The sequence below is a fragment of the Miscanthus floridulus genome, unplaced genomic scaffold, assembly GCF_019320115.1.
Source record: "Miscanthus floridulus cultivar M001 unplaced genomic scaffold, ASM1932011v1 fs_698_4, whole genome shotgun sequence".
Taxonomy (NCBI): Eukaryota; Viridiplantae; Streptophyta; class Magnoliopsida; order Poales; family Poaceae; genus Miscanthus; species Miscanthus floridulus.
The window spans coordinates 24,836-47,870 of NW_027097129.1; the positions used below are offsets into that span (position 1 = coordinate 24,836).

The 23,035-nt window shown below is 48.5% G+C and overlaps 3 protein-coding genes across 4 annotated transcripts; 1 reads left to right on the plus strand and 2 right to left on the minus strand.

Annotated features, from left to right (window-relative positions):
• Positions 1-1,159, minus strand: LOC136532740 (uncharacterized). The gene has a single exon (XM_066525333.1). The coding sequence runs from the start codon at positions 1,122-1,124 to the stop codon at positions 204-206; it is 921 nt and encodes a 306-aa protein (XP_066381430.1). The 5' UTR covers positions 1,125-1,159; the 3' UTR covers positions 1-203.
• A 6,242-nt stretch (positions 1,160-7,401) lies between these two features.
• Positions 7,402-13,832, plus strand: LOC136532738 (auxin response factor 3-like). 2 transcript variants are annotated; one of them, XM_066525329.1, is made up of 10 exons: positions 7,402-8,142; positions 8,241-8,297; positions 8,925-9,107; positions 9,200-9,284; positions 10,298-10,388; positions 10,471-10,635; positions 11,085-11,201; positions 11,278-11,353; positions 12,170-12,332; positions 12,415-13,832. In XM_066525329.1, exons 1-10 carry the CDS (start codon positions 7,906-7,908, stop codon positions 13,299-13,301), a joined length of 2,061 nt encoding a protein of 686 aa, XP_066381426.1. In that variant the 5' UTR covers positions 7,402-7,905; the 3' UTR covers positions 13,302-13,832. The 2 variants fall into 2 exon arrangements, with proteins under 2 accessions (XP_066381426.1, XP_066381427.1); XM_066525330.1 differs by having other exon boundaries at positions 7,403-8,142; positions 12,424-13,832.
• Positions 13,833-20,725: 6,893 nt separating this feature from the next.
• On the minus strand, positions 20,726-22,137 carry LOC136532745 (trans-resveratrol di-O-methyltransferase-like). Its single transcript, XM_066525340.1, has 2 exons — positions 21,202-22,137; positions 20,726-21,110 (listed from the first exon to the last, which is right to left on the minus strand). Exons 1-2 carry the CDS (start codon positions 22,006-22,008, stop codon positions 20,808-20,810), a joined length of 1,110 nt encoding a protein of 369 aa, XP_066381437.1. The 5' UTR covers positions 22,009-22,137; the 3' UTR covers positions 20,726-20,807.
• Between the last annotated feature and the right edge of the window lie 898 nt (positions 22,138-23,035).

A 23,035-nucleotide genomic window follows, 5' to 3' on the forward strand; every position in this document is an offset into this window, starting at 1 on the left:
TTCTATTGTACGTACGCACACCACTTCTTCATTCATTGGTTGCGTTGCGTCACCATTAGTGCACGTAGGCGTGCACAGAGCAGAAGACAGAAGCAGCCAGCTGGTTCCGCCCACAGGTACTCGGCGATGGAGCACACGATGCGATCATCACTAGTACTAGTAGCAACACACGACTGAGGACTGACACATGGCACAATGCAAACTCATGGAATGTATAATCCGTTCTGGCCTGCTTCCTCCTGGAAGCCGTTCGTGTTCTGATCCATGGCTCCATTCCCGAACTCCTCGCCGTTGCCGTGCTGCTGCTCCTGCTGGTAGCCCGCCGCCGCCGCATCGCCGTAGCTACTGCCCCGCCTGCCGCCGGCGGCGCCGTGGGGTCGGCCGTACCCGGAGCCGAACTCCTCCTCGTCGGGGCGCGTCCGCATGGGGTTCGACTCGCGGCCGTAGCCGTACCTGCCGGCGTCCACATCGTAGTAGTAGCGGCCGTTCTGGTACAGCCTCGTGTCGCTCATCCCGTAGCCCCGCTGCTCCTGCTCCTGCTGCCTGCTGCCGCGGTGGAAGCCCGTGTAGTACCACGGCGGCCGGCCCCTGCCGCTGCCGTTTTCCGGGTACGGCTGGACGCCGTCGAGGTCTCCTCCGGCGGGGGCAGCCTCCTCCTCGGTGCCGGTGGTGACCGGCACGTCGGTCGGCGGGCGGCCCTTGCCGCTGCCGTTTTCGGGGAACGTCCCGACGCGCTCGCCGCGGCCTCTTACAGTTACAGGGGCCGCCTCCTCCAGGGAACCTGCTGTGGCCGGCGTCGTCGTCAGCTTCTCGGCGTTGCGGTGCACGCCACGGCGGAAGTAGTCCGGCGGGTAGTTCTCCTCGGGGCGGCCGTAGAGCCCGTACCCGCGGCCGCTGCCGCCGGTCGAGGGGCGCGAGAACTCCGGCGCGGCATCGGTGTCCGCGGGCGCGGCGTTGGTGGGCACGGCAGCCTTGTCGGGCTCAACGGTGGATTCGGGACGCGTGGTCTTGCTGAAGAAGAAGCGGCCACCGCCCCACGCGTCGGCCGAGCGAGGCGCCGCGACGGCGAGCACGGCCACTAATAAGGCAGCGAGGAAGAGGTGGCGAGCAGCAGAGGCAGCCATCGGGTCGGAAACCGTCGGTGGTGAGTGTGTTTCCGTGCGCGCCCACTTATTTATAGCGCGGTCCGGTCCTTTCCGGGTCCAGCGACCACCGGCGGTGCAGGACAGTTCAATCAGGTCTCGCAGCTAACAGCGGTAGAAAGCTGATGGGAACAGAAAGGCATCCTAGACAGTGTGGGTGGTCACTGGTCACTGATCAGGTCGGGCGGGGCGCGCCGATGATGGCGGGGGATTGGATTGAGTGAGGGAGACGGGCCGGGAGAGCGTGCGCGGCGCGGTGTGCACGATGGGATTTGGTGCACGCTGGCTATAGCTGAGAGAGGCTGTCAGAGAGCATGTGAGATCTAGGAGACACGCGGAGGGGCTCGCATTGATGGAAGAAGTCATGGCTCGTGTGGTATGAACAGGGAGCAGGCGATTTTTCCCGGGTTCCGGCCGTGGGCACTGAGCGTGAGATTATAAATGCCTACTGCTCGCTCCACGTGATCCATTTATCACTAGCTCGAGTTACTGTCATGCTTTGGTTCTAAGCAAGAATCAATCTTTTGTTACCGGGTCTATGATCGACCCCAAAACACCGAGCGTAGCACTAGTCTGTTTTGATCTGTGGTTTACTTGTACTGACAAGTGACTACTGTAGCATGCAGTGTATACGCCATGATCGGAAGAGGAGGCACAGATTGTCAAGCAGTGACAGTCCAGCAGTACTCATGTCAAGACGCCAAGTCATGCCAGCACAGATCTCGGAGCGAAAGTTACCTCTTTAAGGGGAAAGAGATTGCCGCTTTCAGATTAGGCAGATAGCACATGAAATCATTGGGGCTCAACGCGGCGGCAGCCGAGAGCTGCATTTTTTTCTCTCTCTTTTCTTAACCCTTTCCCTTGCTTGATCACCTCTTCATGCGCTGCGACAGATCAAGTCATCAAGGAGAATCTCAGGTGAACTGGATCGGGTATTCGGGTTGTTCCGCCATTCTCGCCGCTCGCGTTCGCCCTGTCGCTGCAGCATGATCCAAAACACGAGAATCGAGAACAGATCCAACACGAACGCGCACGGATCGCGGAACTGCAACAGCCCAGACAATTGTACAATTCGGTCCACGGTCACGTAGAGAGAAGGGATTCGGCCCTGAAGAAGTCCTTTTACAGCCCGAAATTTTGTAGTCCGTGTACTGCTCGGTCCAAGATATAAAGACAGGGATTCGGTCTACTGGAGCCTTATTCTGTTGGGCCTTCGATATGGGCCATTAGGCCGACCATGCTAAAAAAAACTACAGGTTAACGCCCATAGGTTTAAAGGGTCAATGGTGACCCAAGTTCCATATCAATACGCTGTTTCTTCTATAAAAAAAAAATCTATATACGCTGTTTGATAGCTAGGAGGTCCTACTCGAAACCTAAGCCGTAGTTCCTTGGATGTGTCAGATCGAGCCAAAATAAAATATTGAATAAGCTTATCATGAAACATATTTCTTTATAGCATACTTACTTGGTATCATAAAGAGTGATCATTTTTTTCTATAACCTTGGTCAAATATTAAATAGTTTAAGTAAAAAAAACTAGAATTATGTCTTTTTAGACAGAGATAGCATCAAATAGTAGTAACTAGAGTGTTCTCGTGTGGTTGATATGTACGTCCATGCTGGTGTTCTAGCTCTATAAAACCTAAAATAGCACAAATGGCTCGAGTTAATGTTGTAATCTATTTTCTTACTACAATAGTAGTGTTAAAAGGAGCGGCTATAGCCGCCTAGAGAACACATAAAGTACGAAATTAATCGAAAAATAAAAGAATATAGACAGTTGGTTTTAGTGGTTATCTAGCAATTTAGATTTAGCTAAGCAGCCTATATCAAATAGGATAAATATATAGAGCTAAATTTATGTACTATCTAAAGAAAGAATGAACATTAAATAGAATTAGTCTGTGAAAAGGAGATGGAACGACAGATACGGATTGAACGTAGTGAATCCAAATAGCAATTTTTCAAATATAATTGCTAGAGTCCAATGCATGGAAAAGACACACAGAGTATTTGGAGAGGAACATCTGTGTGGTGTCTGTATATTGTTGGTAAATTTTGCGTCTAACTAGTGATTAGTGTATTATGCACTTCGAATGAGAGGTAGCACGTAGGACATTGATTTATATTGTTTTTGGTACGAGTATGCACTTATTTGTAAGTATATATAGGATGCTATCTTTTTTTTACCAACATTTTGTAATCTTTTATTGAATATTTAATTTATACTACTAAACAAACTCAAATGGAAAAAAAAGTTTCAGTAGTAACATGAGATGAGAGCAAGCAGCGAGACGGATCCAAAGTCGTAACACAAATGGCATAATATCTCTCTATCATTCTTCTTTGGATCTTGTCAAACACTATGGCTTTGGTATATACAAGATTGTTTAAAAATTTCAAAGGATTGAATCTCAAAATACATGAATTTAAAATAATAAATAAAAACGTTATCAATAACAAACTAAAGATCGGGTTGGCAATGAACTTTCGGCCTGCTCGGTTGGCTGGTTCGTATCGTTGCTGGTTCGTGAAGAAGTACTGCTGGCTGGTTTGTGTAAGAGAAAATACTGTTTCGGCTGAAAATTTACGATCGTTTACGACAAGCTACAGCCAAACGAACAGGCTATTTGCTATTAACTATGTGAACATTTCATAATATTGTTCCTAAAAACTGTCTTGTCAGAATTGCATTGGTAACTGTGATGAGTTTTATATAGATGAAACTTTATGAGACTCTCTCTATCTCTCTTTTTTCAAGATGTCAACGGGGAATTCCCCGTTGGGGGTTACTGCCTCATCCCGTCCCCGCGGGGGCAAATTTCCCCTGTCCCCGTCCCCACGAAGGCTCACGGGTCCCCACGGGGATCCCCATCCCCGCATCAACTCACCACCTGAAGTGCTAGCTTTATTGAAGCAGCTGCAGAAACATAGGCCCATGTTGGCCCATTAGTCCGAAATGGAAACTAACGGTCCAGAGAACACAATTTTGCTTTGTTTTGGCTGGGGTGCCCCTTATTTTATAGCTCCCTCCCTCCGCGCTCCGCGCTCCGTAGCCGACGTGGTACTAAAGTTTTGCCTCATCTCCAGTTCTCCACCAAACGCAACGTGTTTTTTTTATTGGGCCTCCCGTCGCATCCGGCCCATTGCTCGAACGGGGGAGGAAGTTGTCAGGCCAGGCCATTGCTCGAACGATGGAGGAGGCTGTCAGGTCGGCCCAGCTAGCTTAAGCAGGAGCCTCCTTAGTGCACATGGAATTGGGCCTTAAACATTTTGGGTCCCCGTGGGGAATGGGGACGGGGGCATGCATCCCATCCCTGTCCCCGTCATACCTGATGGGGATGATTTTTCCCCATCTAGGCCCCGTTCGGCTTACCCAGAAACCGGCTTGTTCGGCTTGTTTTTTCAACCGGAATAATATTTTTCTCTCACAACAATTCAGGCAGAACAGTGTTTTCAGCCAGTTTCAGCCAAGGGCCAGTTTGGATGCCAAAATTTTTAGCAAAATGCTACTGTAGCGTTTTTGTTGTTATTTGACAATTAGTATCCAATCATAGTCTAATTAGGCTTAAAAGATTCGTCTCGTGGATTTCGTCTAAACTGTGTAATTAGTTTTATTTTTTATTTATATTTAATGCTTCATGCATGCGTCTAAAGATTCGATGTGACAGAAAATCTTGAAAAAATTGACGTTTTGGTGGGGAACTAAACAGGCCCCAAGCTTCAGCAACCGAACGGGCCCTATTCTCCATGAGAAGAAGATTTGTACTATCCCCGTCCCCTAATGGATGAATTCCCCACGAGGAATCGGGGAACGGGGCCGTTGACATCTTTACTCTCTTTGTAATTAATCTGACAAGTCATAAAATCTGCCGATAGTATGTCATAATATCAAATGTAAATGAAACATGCACAGAGACTAGCCTTAGACCTATCCTGACCAGGTGTTCAACTTTTGACACAAAACGACTGTCAACACTATCTTTATTAGGCCATAAAACATCATCATGTATAATTAATGCACCCACCACTAGAAGAAGACACTTGTTCAATTAACGAGGGCAAGAGTACTCGGCAACCGGTAACTGTAGCAGTATAGACCACCAACGCCGTGGAGAAAAGGAGCGATGAAAATATCGCAAGTTCGCAACCTGCATCACCTGCGAGCTAGAAGGGCACTTCACCCCTGACAAGGCCCTTTTCCTGGCACGTGAAGAGTTGTAAACCGGGACGAAGACAGCAGCACCAGCATGCTCCAGGGCATCCGTAACCGTAACATGAGATGAGACTGAGAGCAACCAGCGAGACGGATCCAAAGAACGCAAGCGGGGACGGGGGACGCGGGCCAGCCCCTGCCCGGCCTGAGACGGGACGAGACAAATCGCGCGCTGTTGGGCGCTGGCCCCCGCCCCCTGGCTAGACGCCTATAGGCTGGCCGGGTAGGAATAGTAGACCGCTACTGGGAAAAAGTGGACACGCCCCGCGGGGCCCGCGCGCAAGCAGAACGGCTCTATGTCTTGTCGACGGATGTGCCACCCGTGCCCCCGTGCCCCCGTGCCGTGCGGTACCCCCACAGGCAAAGCCATCAGCGGGCAGCGACGCGCTCCGGGAACTCATCGCTCGCTGCAAAAGGCGTCGCGCCGTCACCCCGCGTACGCTTCTGCCGGTGCCGATGCCTCTGCCACCCCTCGCGTTTGAAAAGACGAGCAAAGCTGAGCACAGGCGTGGGGAGAACAGGAACAGAGCACCCGTCCTCCCGAAGAAGAAAACGTGAGCGCCGTGTACGGGGTTGGAGCGCCCCCCGGGATAGCTGCTGCCGCGGCAGAGCTGCCGGTGGCCCACAGGACCCTTTTGATGCCCCCACGGAGCACGGGCACGGGCACGGTGACTGTCTCCTCCTTTTACGATTTTACGCCGTCGCCAGTAGCCACGCAGGCTCGGCTCGGCTCGGCTAGGACAGATCTCGTCGTTGTATAGTTGTGCCACGCGCCCACGCCCCGGCAGACGGGGCAGTGACGCTGATGCGTCAGTGCCGCGTGCCGGCGAGGCCCAGCACGTCCACGTCCACCAGGGTACGTGAACAGTGTGTGGTCTCGTGTATTCCTTGGCGTACAAAAGCCTTTGTTTTCACCCCTCGACCCTCGTTGGCTGGGCCGTTGCGAGCGAGACGCATGTGCACGTCGGCGTCGATGTGCAGCGCTCAGGAGCACCACCACTGGCCGCTGGGTAGTGGCGGCATGAAACGGCCCTATCCTACCACGTTCCCGGTTCCCGTATGACCACGCCACACCGCTTTGTTGCGTTGAGGTTGACGGCGCACCAGACCAGTTGCTACCGGATCCGGCGTTGGTTCCCTGTCTGGCACGGAGACGACACAAGACAGGCAGGCAGGCAGAGACGGTGGTGCGATGTGGCCGTAAGCCCGTGTGGGGGGCGTGCCGTGTGCGCGCCGTGCGCGCGAGACGGCATGAGTCGTGAGAGAGTGCGCGCGCCAGAGCGCTCTGGCGGAGAGAAGGTGGCACACTCATTACTTAATCACTGCGTATGTACTTATCGGCCATTGATTGCGACTGGGTGGGTCAGATCCGTCCGTCCGTCGACTGCTAGCTTTGGCATTGAAGGGCACCGGCGAAGACATGGTGAGAATTAATACGTGTCCAGCAATGGCATGGAGGCGGCAGCAGAGCACTGCTCCTACCGCCGACCCAGAGGCCAGCCAGAGTCATAACGCCCTTCGATTGCGTTGCATGGTGGTAGTACTATTTGCATATGACTATATGAGCAGGAGTACATATGACCTACAGCTACAGACATCTCCTGAGCTCCTACAACTATACAAGCGCTATTCACCCACCTCCACCTGCAAAATGCAGCAGCTACTCCCGTGAAAAAGGCAGGATCTACTTGGCGTGAACCTGATGTCCTAATCCGATCAAACGAACCGAGACGAATTTCAGGTCAAAACCCTGATGACCGATGCGGTTGGGCGGGGTACGTCAGAGGACGGGGAGGACTGCACCGTGCAGGTCCAGTCGTGCACTCTTTCCCCGAGGCGCTGGCGGGTGGCCTCCTGCTGGGGGAACAGTGGCACCTAAAGCAGCAGCCTGCCACTGCTGCTGCCGCGGCCGCGCACGGTGGCCAGTAAGCGCGCAACAGCACCGCAGAGCGCAGCGCCGTGCCACTCCGCAACAACGCAGCAGCCCGGCCCCACTAAAAAAACCCCCGGCGCCCAAGGGCAAAAGGAAACAGCCCATCCAATCCATCCCCTCATTGCCTCTCTCACCCGCACCTCACCTCATCCCCACCTCACCACACCTCTCCTCTCCTCGGCCTCACTTCACAAGTTCACTGCCCTGTTCGCTTGGACATCAGCAGCAGCTCACGAAACAGGAGCGTCATAAAAGACATGGGCGTCGCAGGGTAGCCTCAGACCAGCGACGCAGCGGCAGCGGCAGCGGCAGCGGCACAGGAAGCAACAGCGACCGGCATCGATCGCGGCAGCCGAGGTGGGGGGAGAGGGAGCGGTCGCCGCAGGAGCAGAGCGGCATGGGGTCCTGAGCGACTGACTGATGACTGAGAAGGAGATGGCTGGAGCGCGACGGCCCCGGAGGCATTAATGGGGTGCTCACCCTCCTCGTCCTCCCCCTCCTCGCCTCCTCCCCGCCGGGTCGCGGTCGGCTCCGCCTTTTAACCGGCTTGTCCTGGAGCGGGGCGAGCGGGGAAGCGCACGGGCGCCGGAACACGAACCGGAACCCTAGTGATGGTGGCGCGCCCCATGGGAATCGATCTCAACATGGTGGACGGCGAGGGCCAGGAGCGCCGCTCGCCGCCGGTGGAGCTGTGGCACGCGTGCGCGGGGCCCGTGGTCGCGCTGCCGCGGCGGGGCAGCCTGGTCGTGTACCTGCCGCAGGGCCACCTAGCCGCGGCAGGCGGCGGGGACGTCGCTGCGGACCTGCCGCCGCACGTGGTGTGCCGCGTCGCGGATGTCGAGCTATGCGTGAGTGCAGCAGTACTTGCCACATCTGCCGATTTTGGGGGCGCGGCTGTATTGAGGCTCCATTGTTTTGATGATGAGGCTCGCATGGCTGTGTGCAGGCGGATGCGGCGACGGACGAGGTGTACGCGCGGCTGGCGCTGGTTGCGGAGGGCGAGGTAAAAATGTCCTAAAAAAAATCACCCGATTGGATTCGCATGCTCATGGGGATCGCGGAGATTCGTGTTCCCCGTGTTTGGAGAAGATTTTTGGGTTGATGTGTGTGTCAGCCCTGTTTCCTTTTCTGTTAGGGCACGTTCGGTTCCCATGGAATGGTGGCATGGAATGATTCCCGGCCGGCTTCCTTCTCTAATTTGTATAATCTTTGATGAGCTGGATTGATTCCTGGTTGAAATCCTGCTAACCGAACATGTCCTTAGCAGTGTGGTGTAACTGTGTAAGCGTTCGTACGGTGTGCGTGCGTGTACACTTTTAGATTTTGGCTGCTCAGGTTGATTTGGGAATGGCGAGGCACAGTTAAATTGAAATAGACATTTTTAGTTCTATATATATAGTTGTAATTGAGCTACTAGGTTGGAATAGGCATGTTCGTGTGCTGTGGTTACATTTAGCATGCCTAGCATACTACTATTGGCATATTTCAGTACCTAGTGAATTTGTAGCAAGAAATATGGACGGAACGATGGATTTATTTCCTTAGAAATGAAAAAGAGCACTTACCATATGAAACAATGCTATTTCTCTTATCTTGTTTAATGCATGAACCACCCATCTTAATGGCTCAGGCATTTGGGAGAAATCTGCGTGGTGGTGGAGTTGAAGGGGACGATGACATGGAGGATTTGGATTCTGAAAGGAAGTCCCGGATGCTGCACATGTTCTGCAAAACCCTTACAGCCTCTGACACAAGCACCCATGGAGGGTTCTCTGTTCCTCGCCGTGCTGCTGAGGACTGTTTCCCGCCTCTGGTGATATTGCTGATCTTTTGTGCCATTTCTCTTGAAACTGCGCCTAGTCTCGTGCTTCAGTACTAACCACATTTCGTTGCTGTGTTTCATAGGATTATAATCAGCTCAGGCCTTCTCAAGAGTTGATTGCCAAGGATTTGCATGGAGCGAAGTGGAAGTTTCGTCATATATATAGGGGTGAGATCAATTTTATTAGACAAGGAGTGAATGATGCCCTTTTTAAAATGTATTTACTAAGTTTCAAATGAATGTTTGGTATGACATCAATGTTACTTCCATATGATTTTGTATACAAAGGCAAACAAAGATTCGTGCTAAAACATATGTTACATGTAACGTAAATGTTGGATGAATATTTTGATCATCAATATGAAACATGTAGCTGTTGTAGCTTCAAAGCTTTCAATTTCCTATTTTCTTGTTTTGGCATTGGTCAAATCTTCTTGATGTGAATTATGTTTCACATTATGCTCTTTTGTGTTTTATAACTTCTGTTGTGTGTGTGTGTGTGTGTGCACACTTGTGCTGTGCGTGCGCGTGCGTGCATATGTGTGTCATGAAATATTGATATGTTCCTCGAATATTGTGTGCACTGCGAATAGCCGAAGATTACTTGCAATGTGTTGTTTATTACTCCCTCCGTCAAACAATCTTAAGTTTGACTAGATTTAGAAAAGATATTATCTACATTTGGATCTTCAATTAGATTTATTATGAAAATATATTCAATGATTAATGAAGGGCAGGCCTGGTGCAGTGGTGAGAGCTGTCTCACCGAGTCACCAGGTCGCGGGTTCGAAGCAGCCTCTCCGCAGATTTTGCGGGGGGAAAGCTTGCCTCGGTTTTTCCTTCCCCAGACCCCACTCATGTGGGAGCCTCCGGCACTGGGTCTTCCCTTTTATATTCAATGATTAATCTAGTGATACTTATTATACATCATAAATATCAATACATTTATATATATATTTGGTCAAAATTTAGATAATTTGACTCCTCGGGAAGCGAGACTTCCATTCTTTTTGGGGCAGAGGAAGTACAAGAATTAGTATCTTTGAAATAATGGTCCAGCTGATATTGGTGTTTATTGAGTTGCTTTGGTCATCTATTATGAAATCTGAATTATTATTATGATGGAAGTGCTGTTATTTTCTTCAAGTTCAAGCAAGTGATGAAATTGCTTTGCATTCCAGGTCAGCCTCGTAGGCATCTCTTGACTACTGGATGGAGTTCATTTGTCAATAAAAAGAAACTGGTTTCAGGGGATGCTGTGTTATTTCTCCGGTAAGCAGATGAACCATGTGGTAGCCATAGGTGCATTGTGTATCTTTATTAAGCGAAGTGTCTTCTTTTTTAATCTTTGTAGAGGTGATGATGGTGAACTAAGGCTGGGTGTACGGAGGGCCATTCAGCTTAAAAATGAGGTCTTTTTTGAAGATTTCAGTAGTGACAGTACAAAGCGGCATACATTGTCGGCTGTAGCTGATTCCTTGAAGCACAGAAGTGTTTTTCACATTTCTTACAATCCAAGGTGAAAATACATTATTCATTTTTATACTGTCAATTTGACTTTAGATCAAACATGTAGTCCTGAATTGCTACAATTCGGCATGTTGATAAGATGACATACTGCAAGAAGTTCAACAGTTAAAAGTTAAGCAGCGATTGTGCTTAAAACTTGATATGCTGGGCAACTTTCTTACTCTCCTGGGAGGATTTCCCCAGAGTTTTTGGGTCAAAAAATTCCGAGCCTAAATCCTTCTTTGGACATACATATATAATATAAATATAATTTGTTGCCAAAGTTACTCCACGATATAGTATTTTTTATTTATTTCTGCTAGTATATGACGAAATATCAGTCAAAATCCTTGTAAAAATAAGACATGTTTCAATACCTGCCGAGTAAAGCTGTGTGGGTTTAGAATAAAATAATAAAAGATCATCTGACTCGTTTCAATTTTAATTCTTTCTCTGCAGAGCTACTGCTTCAGAATATATTATTCCATACCATAAGTTCCTGAAGAGCCTCAATCATCCAGTCTGTATTGGAGCAAGGATCAACTTTCAGTGCCATAATGAAGATGTTAGTGAAAGGTCTATTTCTTCTCAATTCAACTTTATTTTTGTTGTATGCATTTGTTTCCTGTTTCTTATGTTTTATGTTTTTTAGGCGATCTGGAATGATTGTTCGCATTAGTGAAATAGATCCCATGAAATGGCCTGGCTCGAAGTGGAGAAGCCTGCTGGTATGCATTTCAGCTTATTTTGTTAAGCTCTAGTCTGAATGTTATCATTGCCAGCTTCCTGGTCTCCTGGGAAGCTTTTATAGATGTATATTCTTTTGGAGATTGTTTGGATTCTGGTAAAAAATGTTGTTTTAGTGCAGTCTTGTGTTAAGGGAGTTAAGGAAGGAGAATGCTAACCAATAAACATTCCTATAGCCTGTTGCCCACCCAACACCTTAGGGCCCTGACTAATAAAGCAGGGATTTGGCATATAACCCCTTACCCCTACCACAAGAGAAATGCAACAGCAGAGACAATACTAGTCTCATGCTGTTGTTAACTTGTTATTATTTGCTTTATGATGGTTATATTTGACCTGTTGGAAATAATCTTCCATGATGCATGCTGTGCTAACTCTTCTATTCTTTGTACCAAGGTAAAGTCACAAATACACTGTAACCCTAACTGTAGCAAGCTTATAAGGAAATTTGAATCATACCACCAGCCTGAGCGTCCAAATTTCTTGATCTTGCAAGACCCTGGGCAAGCTTTATGAGGGCTTCTCTGGATACTGAAAATTTTGCTACCACGTGATATTCCTAGTAACTTAGAATTGTTTTATGTTTTGACCTTCAGTTCAAGTATTTCTTGACAATCAAATTATAATGATGAAGATGTCTACTATTTTGCAAGAACGGATGATGTTTGACTTGTTTTTCTTTGGAAATGAGAAATATTATATGCCATATCACTTATATGATAATCAAATTATAACTATCCGTTCATAATGAACTGCACTATTAATATCTGGTTGCTAAAGTGTTGCCTTTTATACAGGTAAGATGGGAGGGCGTTGCTGATTGTAACGGCCAAGATAGAGTATCTCCATGGGAGATCGAGATAGCTGGTGGTTCTGTCTCTGTTGCTCATTCTCTGTCCGCATCTAGTTCTAAAAGAACCAAGTTGTGTGCTCAGGGAAATTTGGACGTTCCAACAATGTGTAAGCTCTCATAGCACAAGACTAATGCCTGTACATATGTATGCTATCCTTTAACCTATATGCTAATTGACTGTCGCATTAGATGTTACAGGGAATGGTTGCACTGACTCCGTGGAAACTGGAAAGTTACCCAGGGTCTTGCAAGGTCAAGAATTGATGGGTTTTAGGACTCGTCATGTTCCGTGTGCTCCTCAAACTGCTGAGGCTGCAAAACTTCAATCTTCTGATGCTAGTAGGTTCCTTAGGAATGCACGTGGCTGCGCATTGAGTGGTCCAACAAGCAGACTCGCAGTGCATAACTCTGGTTTTACCTACCAATCTGTAGGCTTCAATGAATCTATTGGATTCTCAGAGGTCTTGCAAGGTCAAGAAATTTCTCGGGCAGTTCCTATGTTCCAAGGAATGATGTCTGAGGCTTGTTCACTGAAAGGCGGATATGGGCTGCATAGTTATATGCATACCCCAGTTGCTGTTAATGGATTATCAGCCACAGCTCAAGAATGTTGTCTCACACTATCTACTCCGCCAGGAGCACAAGTGCCCTCTCTCTACCCTGATAATATTTTTAACCGAACTGTGGTTCCACAGCTTGGACTGGCAAGCAAGTTTGGTGGAGGTACAAATGGCCAGCAGTCTGGCCCATTTGACAGGACGAGGGAAATTTGGACCAGGCCACAGCATGAAACACCTGATCAAATGAACTTGGATCAGTTTGAGACTAGAAGAGCTTCAGCACTTGGAGATGCTGCTAAGCTTGGGTCTGGTGGAGGGGAGGTTCGCAAAACTAGCTGCAGACTTTTTGGTTTCTCCTTGACTGAGAAGATCTTGCCAGCAGATGATGATGGCGTCAAGGAAGTGAGCTATGAGCCTGAGTGCCAGAACCCACGGATGCTGGACCTGTTTGGGTACAACTGCTCAACCCCGAGTGCTGCTCTGCCAGCTCTGTGTGCTGCCCCTATTGGAATGTGATGCTACTTCAATAATGTTGCCGAGTATTTCGATGTACTCTTAGAAGTTTTACTTTTCCAGTACCCCAGTGTACGTCATAAGCTGGCTTTTGACATCATTCCCTCTATTGGTCTGCCTCAAGCTAAGCAATCATTTGCACAAGTAAACAAAGGATCGTTGGTGAACCACTCCTCGCCAGGCCTCACCCTGTCATGCAAGCTATTGTGGTGTGTCTCAGGATACCCAGAGACACTACATTGTAACTTCTGTGGCTGATCCCTCAGAACTGTTGTGCGATCAAGCTAATAATTTGCTCTAAAAGTACTTGGATCGCAGATTTTAGATTCACGGGAAGGTTTGCCAGCTTTAATGTACCGGCTATGTATCTTTAAATCAGCTCCTGTATGACTTTTTTTTTTATCTCTCACAAGCCCTGGTTGCAGTCGCCCAGTCGCCTAGGCCGTGTGATTGTATCAGTATGTACGGCAGATGCTATGTTTTAAGCTCTGTTGCTTATGGATCTTTTTTCTGGTGGATTGTGTGTGAATACTCTGTTCTTCATCTCATGCAAGTCATGTCTTCTGTTGGCTTGGTAGGAGATACTCGATTTTGCAAACATAAGCCATTTAGATTTTTATTGGTCAATTCAACTCTGATCATCAATATACAAGGAATTCGACAGAGTGGATTATGAAGTTTTGAGATTTTGGAAATACACTCAATGAATGATCCCGCGGTGTCACCGGAGCATTGGTTGGAGTTTCAACGGCTAGTTTGCAATGGCGTAATTATTGGTACTACTTAAGCAGGGTTACTGTTCAATTGTCTGATGTTCACATTTTTTTTCTAACCGCTAGATCATACGGTGTTAAGAATAAATCCAGGAATTGTCGAATTCAATCTTTCTTAAGTCGTTATGTAGAACCTTTGGGCTTCTTTGAGCTATCTAGTGCAAGAATTTCCTTACTTCTGTTGAACTTCTGGGCTTCTTTGAGCTATCTAGTGCAAGAATTTCACAAATGAGTATCTTATCAAGTCTATGCTCGACTACAAACTTTTACCTCCTCTTTATAGTATGGTCAAAAGATCAAAAGCTACCCCCTTCATTCCAAATTGTAAGTTGTTCTGATTTTTTTTAAAAACTTTTGATGTGTACCTAGATATACATTATGTCTGGATACGTAGCATGTATCTTGAAAAGTTAAAACGACTTACAATTTGGGATGGAGAGTAATTCAAAAAAAGGACTGAAAGCTATAAAACCTATACTACTCTAAGTGTCCTTCATCTCCTTGTATCATTTAGATCTAGAAGATCCTTAGTCTTGACAACCATATACTTTGATCTCTCGTTGTTAAATTAGGGACCAAGAATGCCCTAAGTTATTGTGACTTAACTTTCAATGTCCTTTCAAACAACTTTGCTAGTCGTAATGATACGATTTTGATTAATCGCTAAAATACTTACCACTTATCTAAGGACCTAGATGCTTACAAAGTGCATTGGCAAAATAAGTCCACACCAAGGCCTACAGGCTACATGAGTGGTTGGTACTAGTATCACCATATCTCTAGTAGAACCACTTGACTGCTAATAGTGTCGTCATTCGTCAAAGAGAATTTTCCCTAAGGCTTGCCTACTTTTGGGGATTTATCTATAAATACCCTTATACTCGGTGATTTTCTGTCATTAAAGCTTAAGGGAGTATCATCATACATATTTGAGAGCTTCAGCCACCTAAGTGTTGGTATTGAAGATTAGGATGGGTTGTGTAATATTGTGGACTTAGAGGATGTTTGGTTTCCCTCCGTAGATTGCCAACGTCTAAGGTGTGGCACGCCATGCGATAAAATGCTAATGTTTGGTTCAAGCAAAGCTGCAAAAGCCACAATTCTTTTTTCACAAAACTCAACGTATACATTGAGAAACGAAAACTATCAAATCTTGTTAAGGGATAAATTGGACCAATTAAATAATTGGTAGGGAGTATCTCAAAACAAACATTAGTTTATTCTGGCCAACGTTGGAGGGAGGGTATAGGTAATCTAATTCATAAAAAGGAAGGAAATAAAATTCAAGATAAAAGAGGGAATCATTAATAATTGCAGCATGACCATGCATGATCTTGGTAATGAAAGGATTGTGAACACATATACACGCGCTGCAGGGGAATTTTTTCCGGTCAAATGCCTAAATGCTAAAGATGAAGGAAATGAAAGCCAAAACATGATGAGGAGTAAACATGGCATAATTGTGGGGGAGGACCATGTAAGGTTGAGGAAGGGACTGTGAACATAAAAGCCAAAAGGTGGACAAAGGAAATCATGCTTGATTGTGTTGTGATTGACACATAGGGATGACACAAAAGGGTGGGTATATGTGGAAATGCATGTTTGGGAGTCTAAAATTAGGTGTAGTAGAAACATTTTTTTTGGAAATGTGTCTATGATAGTGTAACAAGGGTGATGCTGTATTCTAGGCGCCTGAAAACTTTGCTTCTTTTAGGCAACGAAGCTCATCCGTCCGATCTCCATCCAACGGCAAGACATGTTCTTCTTCTTCCCGACAAGCTCTCTTCTTCTCTGTCCTCCCAGAGCATGCGACCCCACCATCGCTGCCATCCACCGCCCCATCGCAGCGCGGTAGGGGCGGCGGCGGAGCTCTGGCAAGACCCTACCGCACCCCTGATGGCCTCCCTCTCCTCCCACCCTCTTGCCGCCGCTTTCTTCTCCAACTCCGGCGAGAACAGCCGCAGTGCCCCCGCCCCAACGTGGCTCGGCTGCCTCCACCGCCGCCAGGGCCCCAAAGCCGCCCTGCCGCCTTCCCCACCGCTTGGCCTGCCTACCTCCTCCCAAAACCCTTATATACCTGCCGGATTTGAATAAGAAGGTGGGGGAGAGGCTAGAGAGAGAGAGAGGACACTGGACTTACCCGATGACGACGAGGTCTCGCCTGAACCCTAGTCGCGGGCACTGATACTGGTCGAGTGTGTGGGGAGAGAAGGAGGAGCCATGTGGGGAGCGTGCGTTGGGAAGGAGCCGCATTGGGGCGCGTGGGGAACATGAGCATACGGGGCGTGGGCGCCGTCGCCTGAATGACCAGCAAATCTCAGACGAATGAGATGTAGGAAGTGTAACACCCTCGGTGTTACACAGTAAATCATCTACTAAAACATATCATGAGCATCATGTTTATGTGTTAATGCATGTGATAAAGTGTGTACATAAATTCCTATAACTCAAAATGATCAACAAAAATGCAAAACGAAAGTTGATTCGATAGTTCATGCATATCAAGTAGGGTTTAAAACCAATTTTTATTAAGCAAAAATACTATAGAACGTGTATGTGACACTTAAATAAAGTTTGAAGTGCAAACTTTGTAGATGATAATGAAATACTTGCTTTTGAAAAATAATATTGCCTTGTAATATTTTCAATAGCCTAGAAATCACAAATTAAAATCAAGTTCAGTTCAAAACTAAGAAAATTTCCAAGTCTATCAACCGCCAGACATTGCTATGTTTAGCAATTTAATTTGAGAGATTGGGTTAAGGGGTAGTATAGAGTTATAGCTCGATTTGGTAGTCTCATGTGCCATCTTGAGCATAGTGAAGATGGTTTGGCTCTTGGAGCAACCATTTAGTTTTTATGGGGGCTTTAAAATTCATGCACGTCACATGTCTCGAGATGGTGGCGTTGTGTGCGCAGTCACCGCGCGGCCACCCCGCACCGCGCCCATGACCGCGCCCCACGCGGTCACCCTGTACCGTCACACTTGGCCGGTCGGGCCGCCTGGGCTTGGCCGAGGCCGGCCACAGCGAGCCGCTGGCCCTGCGCCCTGTTGTCCAGCTTCACGCTACCGCCAGTGGTGCCGCCATGGCCACGCTGCATTGCTATCATGTCTGCACTACTGACCCTCTTTGTGTCGTGACGCTGCCGCTGCCGTCGCATCGTCGACGCGTCTATGCCTGTCCACTATAACCCTGCACAGCTGCCGACCCAGCTCAAGGCTGTCACTGCCACACGCACGTGGCCGAGCCGCCATCGCCATGTCATTTATGACACTGTGGCCATATGGGCCACGCTAGTCGGGCGCACGTGCCTGTCAGTTAGCGCCGGCGTGTGGGTCTCCCAATCTCGCCGCTCACATCCTGCCATGGCGAGGACGAGCCGAGCCCACTGCCGCGCCCCATCTCTCTCTTTCTCTCTTTCTTCCTCTGCTTTCTGCCACTATCGAGTCGTGGTCATGGCGAGTCAGAGAGCGAGCACCTCTCATCAATTCCTCGTGCCCGCGCCTCCGCCTTTACGTCCTCTTGTAGACCGCCCCCACCCTGCTTTGATTGTGGCTCAGCCGAGCTCCAATTTTGGAGCTTTGCCCGCCACCGTGCCGTTAAAACCCGTCACCGCCCGCGTTGTGGCTAGCTTCCACCACTTCACCCCGCGCAAATTCCTCTGCACCACTAGTTTGCCTTAGCTCCCTCTCCATCGTGCGCACGCTAGTGGGAGAGCTACCGCCTCGCCGCCACCGCTGACGCATCCATGTCTGCCGTGGCTCGTCATCGTGCTCATCGCGCGCACATGGCCAGCCTAGCTCAGGTAGTCACTGGCAGAACCACCACTTCGGGCAGGTTCGCGATATGCCCCTGGTGCTTATCCCCTATCTCTACCATCCTGTTAGCACTGTAGCTCGCTGGGATGACAGTGGCACTGCCGTGGGTGACCGTGCGTGGTGGCAGCTCGCTCTAGTGCACCCTGTTGCTCCGTATTGCCACTTAGGGTAGGCGTTAGGGTCGTAGATGGGGTTCGGCTCGTTAGTTGGGTCGGTGGGAGCCTCGAGTGGCCGACGTACCGCCTAGTGCCACCGTCCACCGCGCCGGCGACCGCGGGGTGTCTCGGGGACCTCTCCGATGCGAAGGTGAAAAGATACGAGAGCTTTGTTGCAAAGTCATTGTCTATAGAAATAATACGTGTTGTGTTCGCACTATTGTCTGATAACGCGAGGGTGTTTTTGCAAGAATGCCAGCGCGCGTGGGCTCCCTACCGCGGGCCACCTCCACGCGTGGGCCACGCCCCGCGTGGGCCACGTTGGGCCAAAATCGGTTTATCTTTTTCGTGGAAAATAGAAATAGCTTTTTATTTTAATTTTGAGCCAAACTTTGGTAATTAATATAAAATAATGTAGATATCCAAAAATTATAAAATAAATTTTATTAGGTTCCTAAAATTGTGCTCTATCTATTATTGTATTTAGTTCATATATGTACTTGTTGATACCAGGAGCTATTAAATCAATTGAGAGTGCTTAATATTATTAAGTTAATTATTGTAAGAATTTTTGTGGTAGATTGGTGATAGCTTTAACTCTGAAATTTCTGTAGTAGCTTCATGGCATTATTAGATGCTTGCTGTAATTTTTGTAGCCCTAAAATAGACTATTTAATATGGTAGCTAAATACCCATTAAGGCTAAATGAATAATAGCATGATATTGGTTTATAAAAAATAGGCACTTGTAGGGTGAGCTTGGAATCTATTTGGTAGAGATAATGATTGGCTTAATATCTTAGTCATTAGAGCTAGCTTAGTAACTTAGCATGTGTATTCTTATTTTAAGAGTTGCTGTTGCCAAAATACTATGTGTTGCATCATCGTTGCATGCATGTAGAGAACGAGTTGGTGGAGTTCGTACCCGTCGGAGAGAAGGAGTATGAGGAGGTGATCGAGGAGTACAAGGAGGCGGTCCTCGTACAGGAGGAAGCCCCACCGCCACTGACTGACTCAGCTAACACCGCACATGCCCAAGGCAAGCCCCACAACCACTGATCGTCCGTTGCTGTGGATTCTACTTAGGTCACAGACTTATTATCCTGAGCACATACTTGCTTATGGGAGTGGGAAGGTTTGTTGCTCTCTTATCGTGGGTTCTGGCTCTTTCCGGACCGACTGATTAGAGACGGGGATGGTGGAGGTCTAAGCACCATACTGAGTCCAGGAGTTAGGAGTGGGAGCTTGGAGTCTAAGTTTGGACGGGGACCTGGATCCCTTGACAGGAGAGTGATGTGTTGGTCTTGCTTATGCCTGGGGTACAAGCGGGGCATGTGTTTCAGGTACCTAGCTAGGATATATTGGTTCGCGAATCATCGTGTGATATGGTACGACTTGTCTATGATCTAGCACCGTAGTAAGAACTAAAAGATGAAAGATGATAAAATGGATTTAATTGCTCAACTCTTGCTTGAAAGTAGAACATGTACTTACATAGAATGGTTAGCTAATGAACTAATCATGACTGCTAATAAAACATATACATAAGGATTTACTTCTAGTAATGCTTTTTACAAAAAGGAAACACAACAAACCATACAGTTTATCATATCCTTTGGAGTCGAAAAATTATTCCTACTAGTCGGGTATGTCTTATGAGTATATTGTGTACTAAGGGTTTATTTACCCCCGTTGTAGGTGCAGCTTGATGAGTGACTGTTGTGTGGAGGATTCTTCTAGTTGGCACAGACGGATCCTTATATCTTATCGTTAGATGTTTATTTCAATTCCGCTGTTTAAATTTTGCACTCTGAACTTGGTATTGTAATAAAGTATTTTTGAGAACTCTTAATGTATGAAATGAACTAAGTATTGTAAGCTCGTTCTCATTACTGGATCCTGGATGAAAAACGTGGATTATTCGAGTTCTCTCTTGAGTGTGCTCGACAGAACCGTCTGATGTAGCCAACTTTTGTGGTGCTTAGTGTCTGGTGAAAGACGAGCGTCTTTGGAAACATGCTGTTTCGGACGATTCTACCATAGAAAGTGTGGTGTAATGAACTTTAACACTCATAACCTAACAAGTGAGTCCATCATGAGGGCATAAGTGGTTTTGGTCTCATAACCTAACAAGTGAGTCCATCATAAGGGCATAGGTGGTTTTGGTCAGGTGAAAACAACGTAAAAGACTCTTCCTCTTTAGGCCAGCCCCAACGCGGTGAAGTAGCTTGTAGCCTCAACCAGCCAGGTAGGTTGGGATGCCAGGTTAGAGGTAAAGTAGTGGCTTGCAGGTTGTCAGAGAAGCTTCTACAGGCTACTAGTGCTTCGTGCTAAAGATGGTGATTGAAAGGGACATTTGAGGGTAGGAGAAAGAAAAATAGAATGCAGAGAAGTAAAAAAGCTAGTTGTGGTTTTCAATGTGAGTCTAGTAAGTAGTAACCATGAAGCCTTTAATCTACATGAAACTATACTTTTTATCTGCGTTGGGCGTGCTTTTATAGTACTCCTTAACACGAAATGGAACCAACAATACGAGCTTGCGAAAGAAAAGGCATTGGGGGAAAAGTGTGGCAGCAGTTTAATGGCAGTCCTAAATTTTAGTTAGGAATTGGGGGGAAAATAACGAAACGAACCTGAAAACTTAAGAAAATATAAAGGTAGAATATAACACAGACGAAATTCTATTACCATTGCGTTTAGATTACACTGAAGATTCAAGAACAGTGTGGATTCTGAATAGTCCGTTTTTAGTCTTAAGAAAATCAAGGGTAGACCTCGATCACAGACCGGATCCCGAGGACGGCAACGATTTTGTGGCCGCTGAAGCCTGCGTCTTGGAAGATCTTGCGCCACTCACGTTCGTCCCGCTCGGGGCTCCCCACCACCCCCATCATCATCACGTCCCACAGCAGCTGCGTCTCGGTGGCCTTCTCGTCTGCCGGGCTCGATCCCACAACCAGGTCCATCACGATCACCCTGCCGCCGTCCTCCTTCGAAGGGATCGCCTCCCTGCACCGCCGCAGTAAACGCACGCAGTTCTCGTCGTCCCATCCATGGAGGATCCACTGCACAAGTACACAGCAACCGCGCGCAACGTCATTCTTCAGTTTCACAAGGCAAAGGAGAGCGCGCGATGTGCGCGCCACTGCGCCAGACCTTGAGGAGGACGGCGTCGGCCTTGGGGACATGCTCGAACATGTCCCCGGCGACGAACTCCACGCCGCCGAGTTCGCCTGTTGGGACGGCGGCAACCACGTGCGGCAGCTCCAGGACGCTGCACCTGATGCGCGGGAACGCGGTGGCGATGGCCCTGGCGGCGCCGCCTGACCCGCCGCCTACGTCGACCAGAGAAGCGAGGCCTCGGAACACGTTGCTGTGGTCGCGCACGAGCACGTACATCACGAACCGGCCGTCGCACGCCATGGCGTCGTTGAACGCCACCCCGAACTCCCGGTCGTCCTTCGCCACCGCCCAGAGGTCGCGCCCGTGCGCGGACTCGAACGGGACGCGCGCCGCGGCGTTGACGGCGTCTGCGGCGCGGAACCAGGACGCCAGGGACATGGACGGCGACACGATGACAGGGTGCAGCATGGCCAGCGCGAACGGCGAGAGGCCGCCCTGCCCACCGGCGCCGCGCGTGGCCGTGGAGACGAGGAGGCGCGAGAGCGGGGTCAGCCCATAGCTGGCGGCGGCGGCGTCAAAGACGAAGAACCCGGCGTGCGCAAGCAGCCGCATGAGGCGGCGCAGATACGGCGCCCTGGGCAGCGGCAGGGAGAGCGCCGCAACAAGCTCCGGGACCGATGCGGCGCCACCGAGGCGGTTGACGGCGTCGGGGATGCCCAGCTCGACGGCGCATCGGAGGGACATGGATCTTGTGTACGCGAAGACGTGGTTCCAGAGCTCGGCCTGCGCCTGCATGAGCTCGTCGCCGGTGGTGAGGCCCCTGTCTCGGCTGGTGTCCATAGCTTGCTCTTGCAAGAACTAGCTAGTAGGACTACTTGGGTTCGAGGTCAACAGAAACGGTGCCCGTGTATTTTGGTCAGTTCGGCTGGTGTTAATGTCGGGTTAAGGGGGTTGAAGCTGCGTTGTTGTTGTGAGAAAAAAATATTAAATGATAAATTGACCGATAAGTTTAAGTTAACAGACCAAAATAACAGAAACGGGTCAAGTTTGTACTTGTTGAAAGGTTCCTAGATTCTCTGTCCCTCCTCGCAGACGTTCCACGGAAGACGAAGAATGGTGGTTGTCGTTTTTCGTCTTGCAAATGATAGTAGAAGTAATCTGTAGCCAGCGGAATCAGCTCGCACTTTAATTTATTACTAATAGTTTGTAGTTATATGCAATTTTAATGTGGTAGATCTTTTTCAATAGGATTAAGGTCCTGTTTAGTTCTCTAGTTCATTGACTAAAGTTTTAGTCCACTTTAGTTCATAAACTAAAAGTGGACTAAATTGGTGTTTGATTTCTTGAACTAAAATAGACTAAAGTAAAAAAATAATGTGAAAGAAATACCCTTTTACCCATCCTTTTACCCTTCTCCCCACTGACCTGCTACACTGTTCACGTTTCTAGCGCCACTCTGTTCCCCTCCCCATCCTTCTTCCCCTTCATCTCAATCCTTCCAAAATGTCCACGGATCAGAGATTAGCGCTTTCTTGGTGAAGATTCCGGCTTTGGGCCAGCGGAGATGGAGTTCCTGGCGTCCATCATCGACACGGTGTTCTGGCTGTTCAAGGACTACATTGCGCGGACCGTCAGCTACACCATGTCCTGCGACGACTACGTCAACCTGTTGGTCGACAAGATGTGTGAGCTCAAGAGCAAGCGCGATGACGTCCAACGCATGGTCGCCGCCGCCCTCAAGGAGAAGGCCGACTTCCATAAGGTCACCGACTAGCTCGTGCAGCTGCGCTTCGAGGAGATGCCCAACGCTTCGAGGAGGCGGAGGTCCAGATCCCGGTCTCATCCCCGCGCGTGCGCCGACGAGCTG

Coding starts and splice junctions, on each gene's coding strand:
- LOC136532745 (XM_066525340.1), bottom strand. CDS start 22,008: ATGGACACCAGCCGAGACAGGGGCCTCACCACCGGCGACGAGCTCATG. Junction 21,111..21,201: donor CCGACGCCGTCCTCCTCAAG/GTCTGGCGCAGT, acceptor GTACTTGTGCAG/TGGATCCTCCATGGATGGGA.
- LOC136532740 (XM_066525333.1), bottom strand. CDS start 1,124: ATGGCTGCCTCTGCTGCTCGCCACCTCTTCCTCGCTGCCTTATTAGTG.
- LOC136532738 (XM_066525329.1), top strand. CDS start 7,906: ATGGTGGCGCGCCCCATGGGAATCGATCTCAACATGGTGGACGGCGAG. Junction 11,202..11,277: donor AATGAAGATGTTAGTGAAAG/GTCTATTTCTTC, acceptor TATGTTTTTTAG/GCGATCTGGAATGATTGTTC. Junction 11,354..12,169: donor CGAAGTGGAGAAGCCTGCTG/GTATGCATTTCA, acceptor CCTTTTATACAG/GTAAGATGGGAGGGCGTTGC.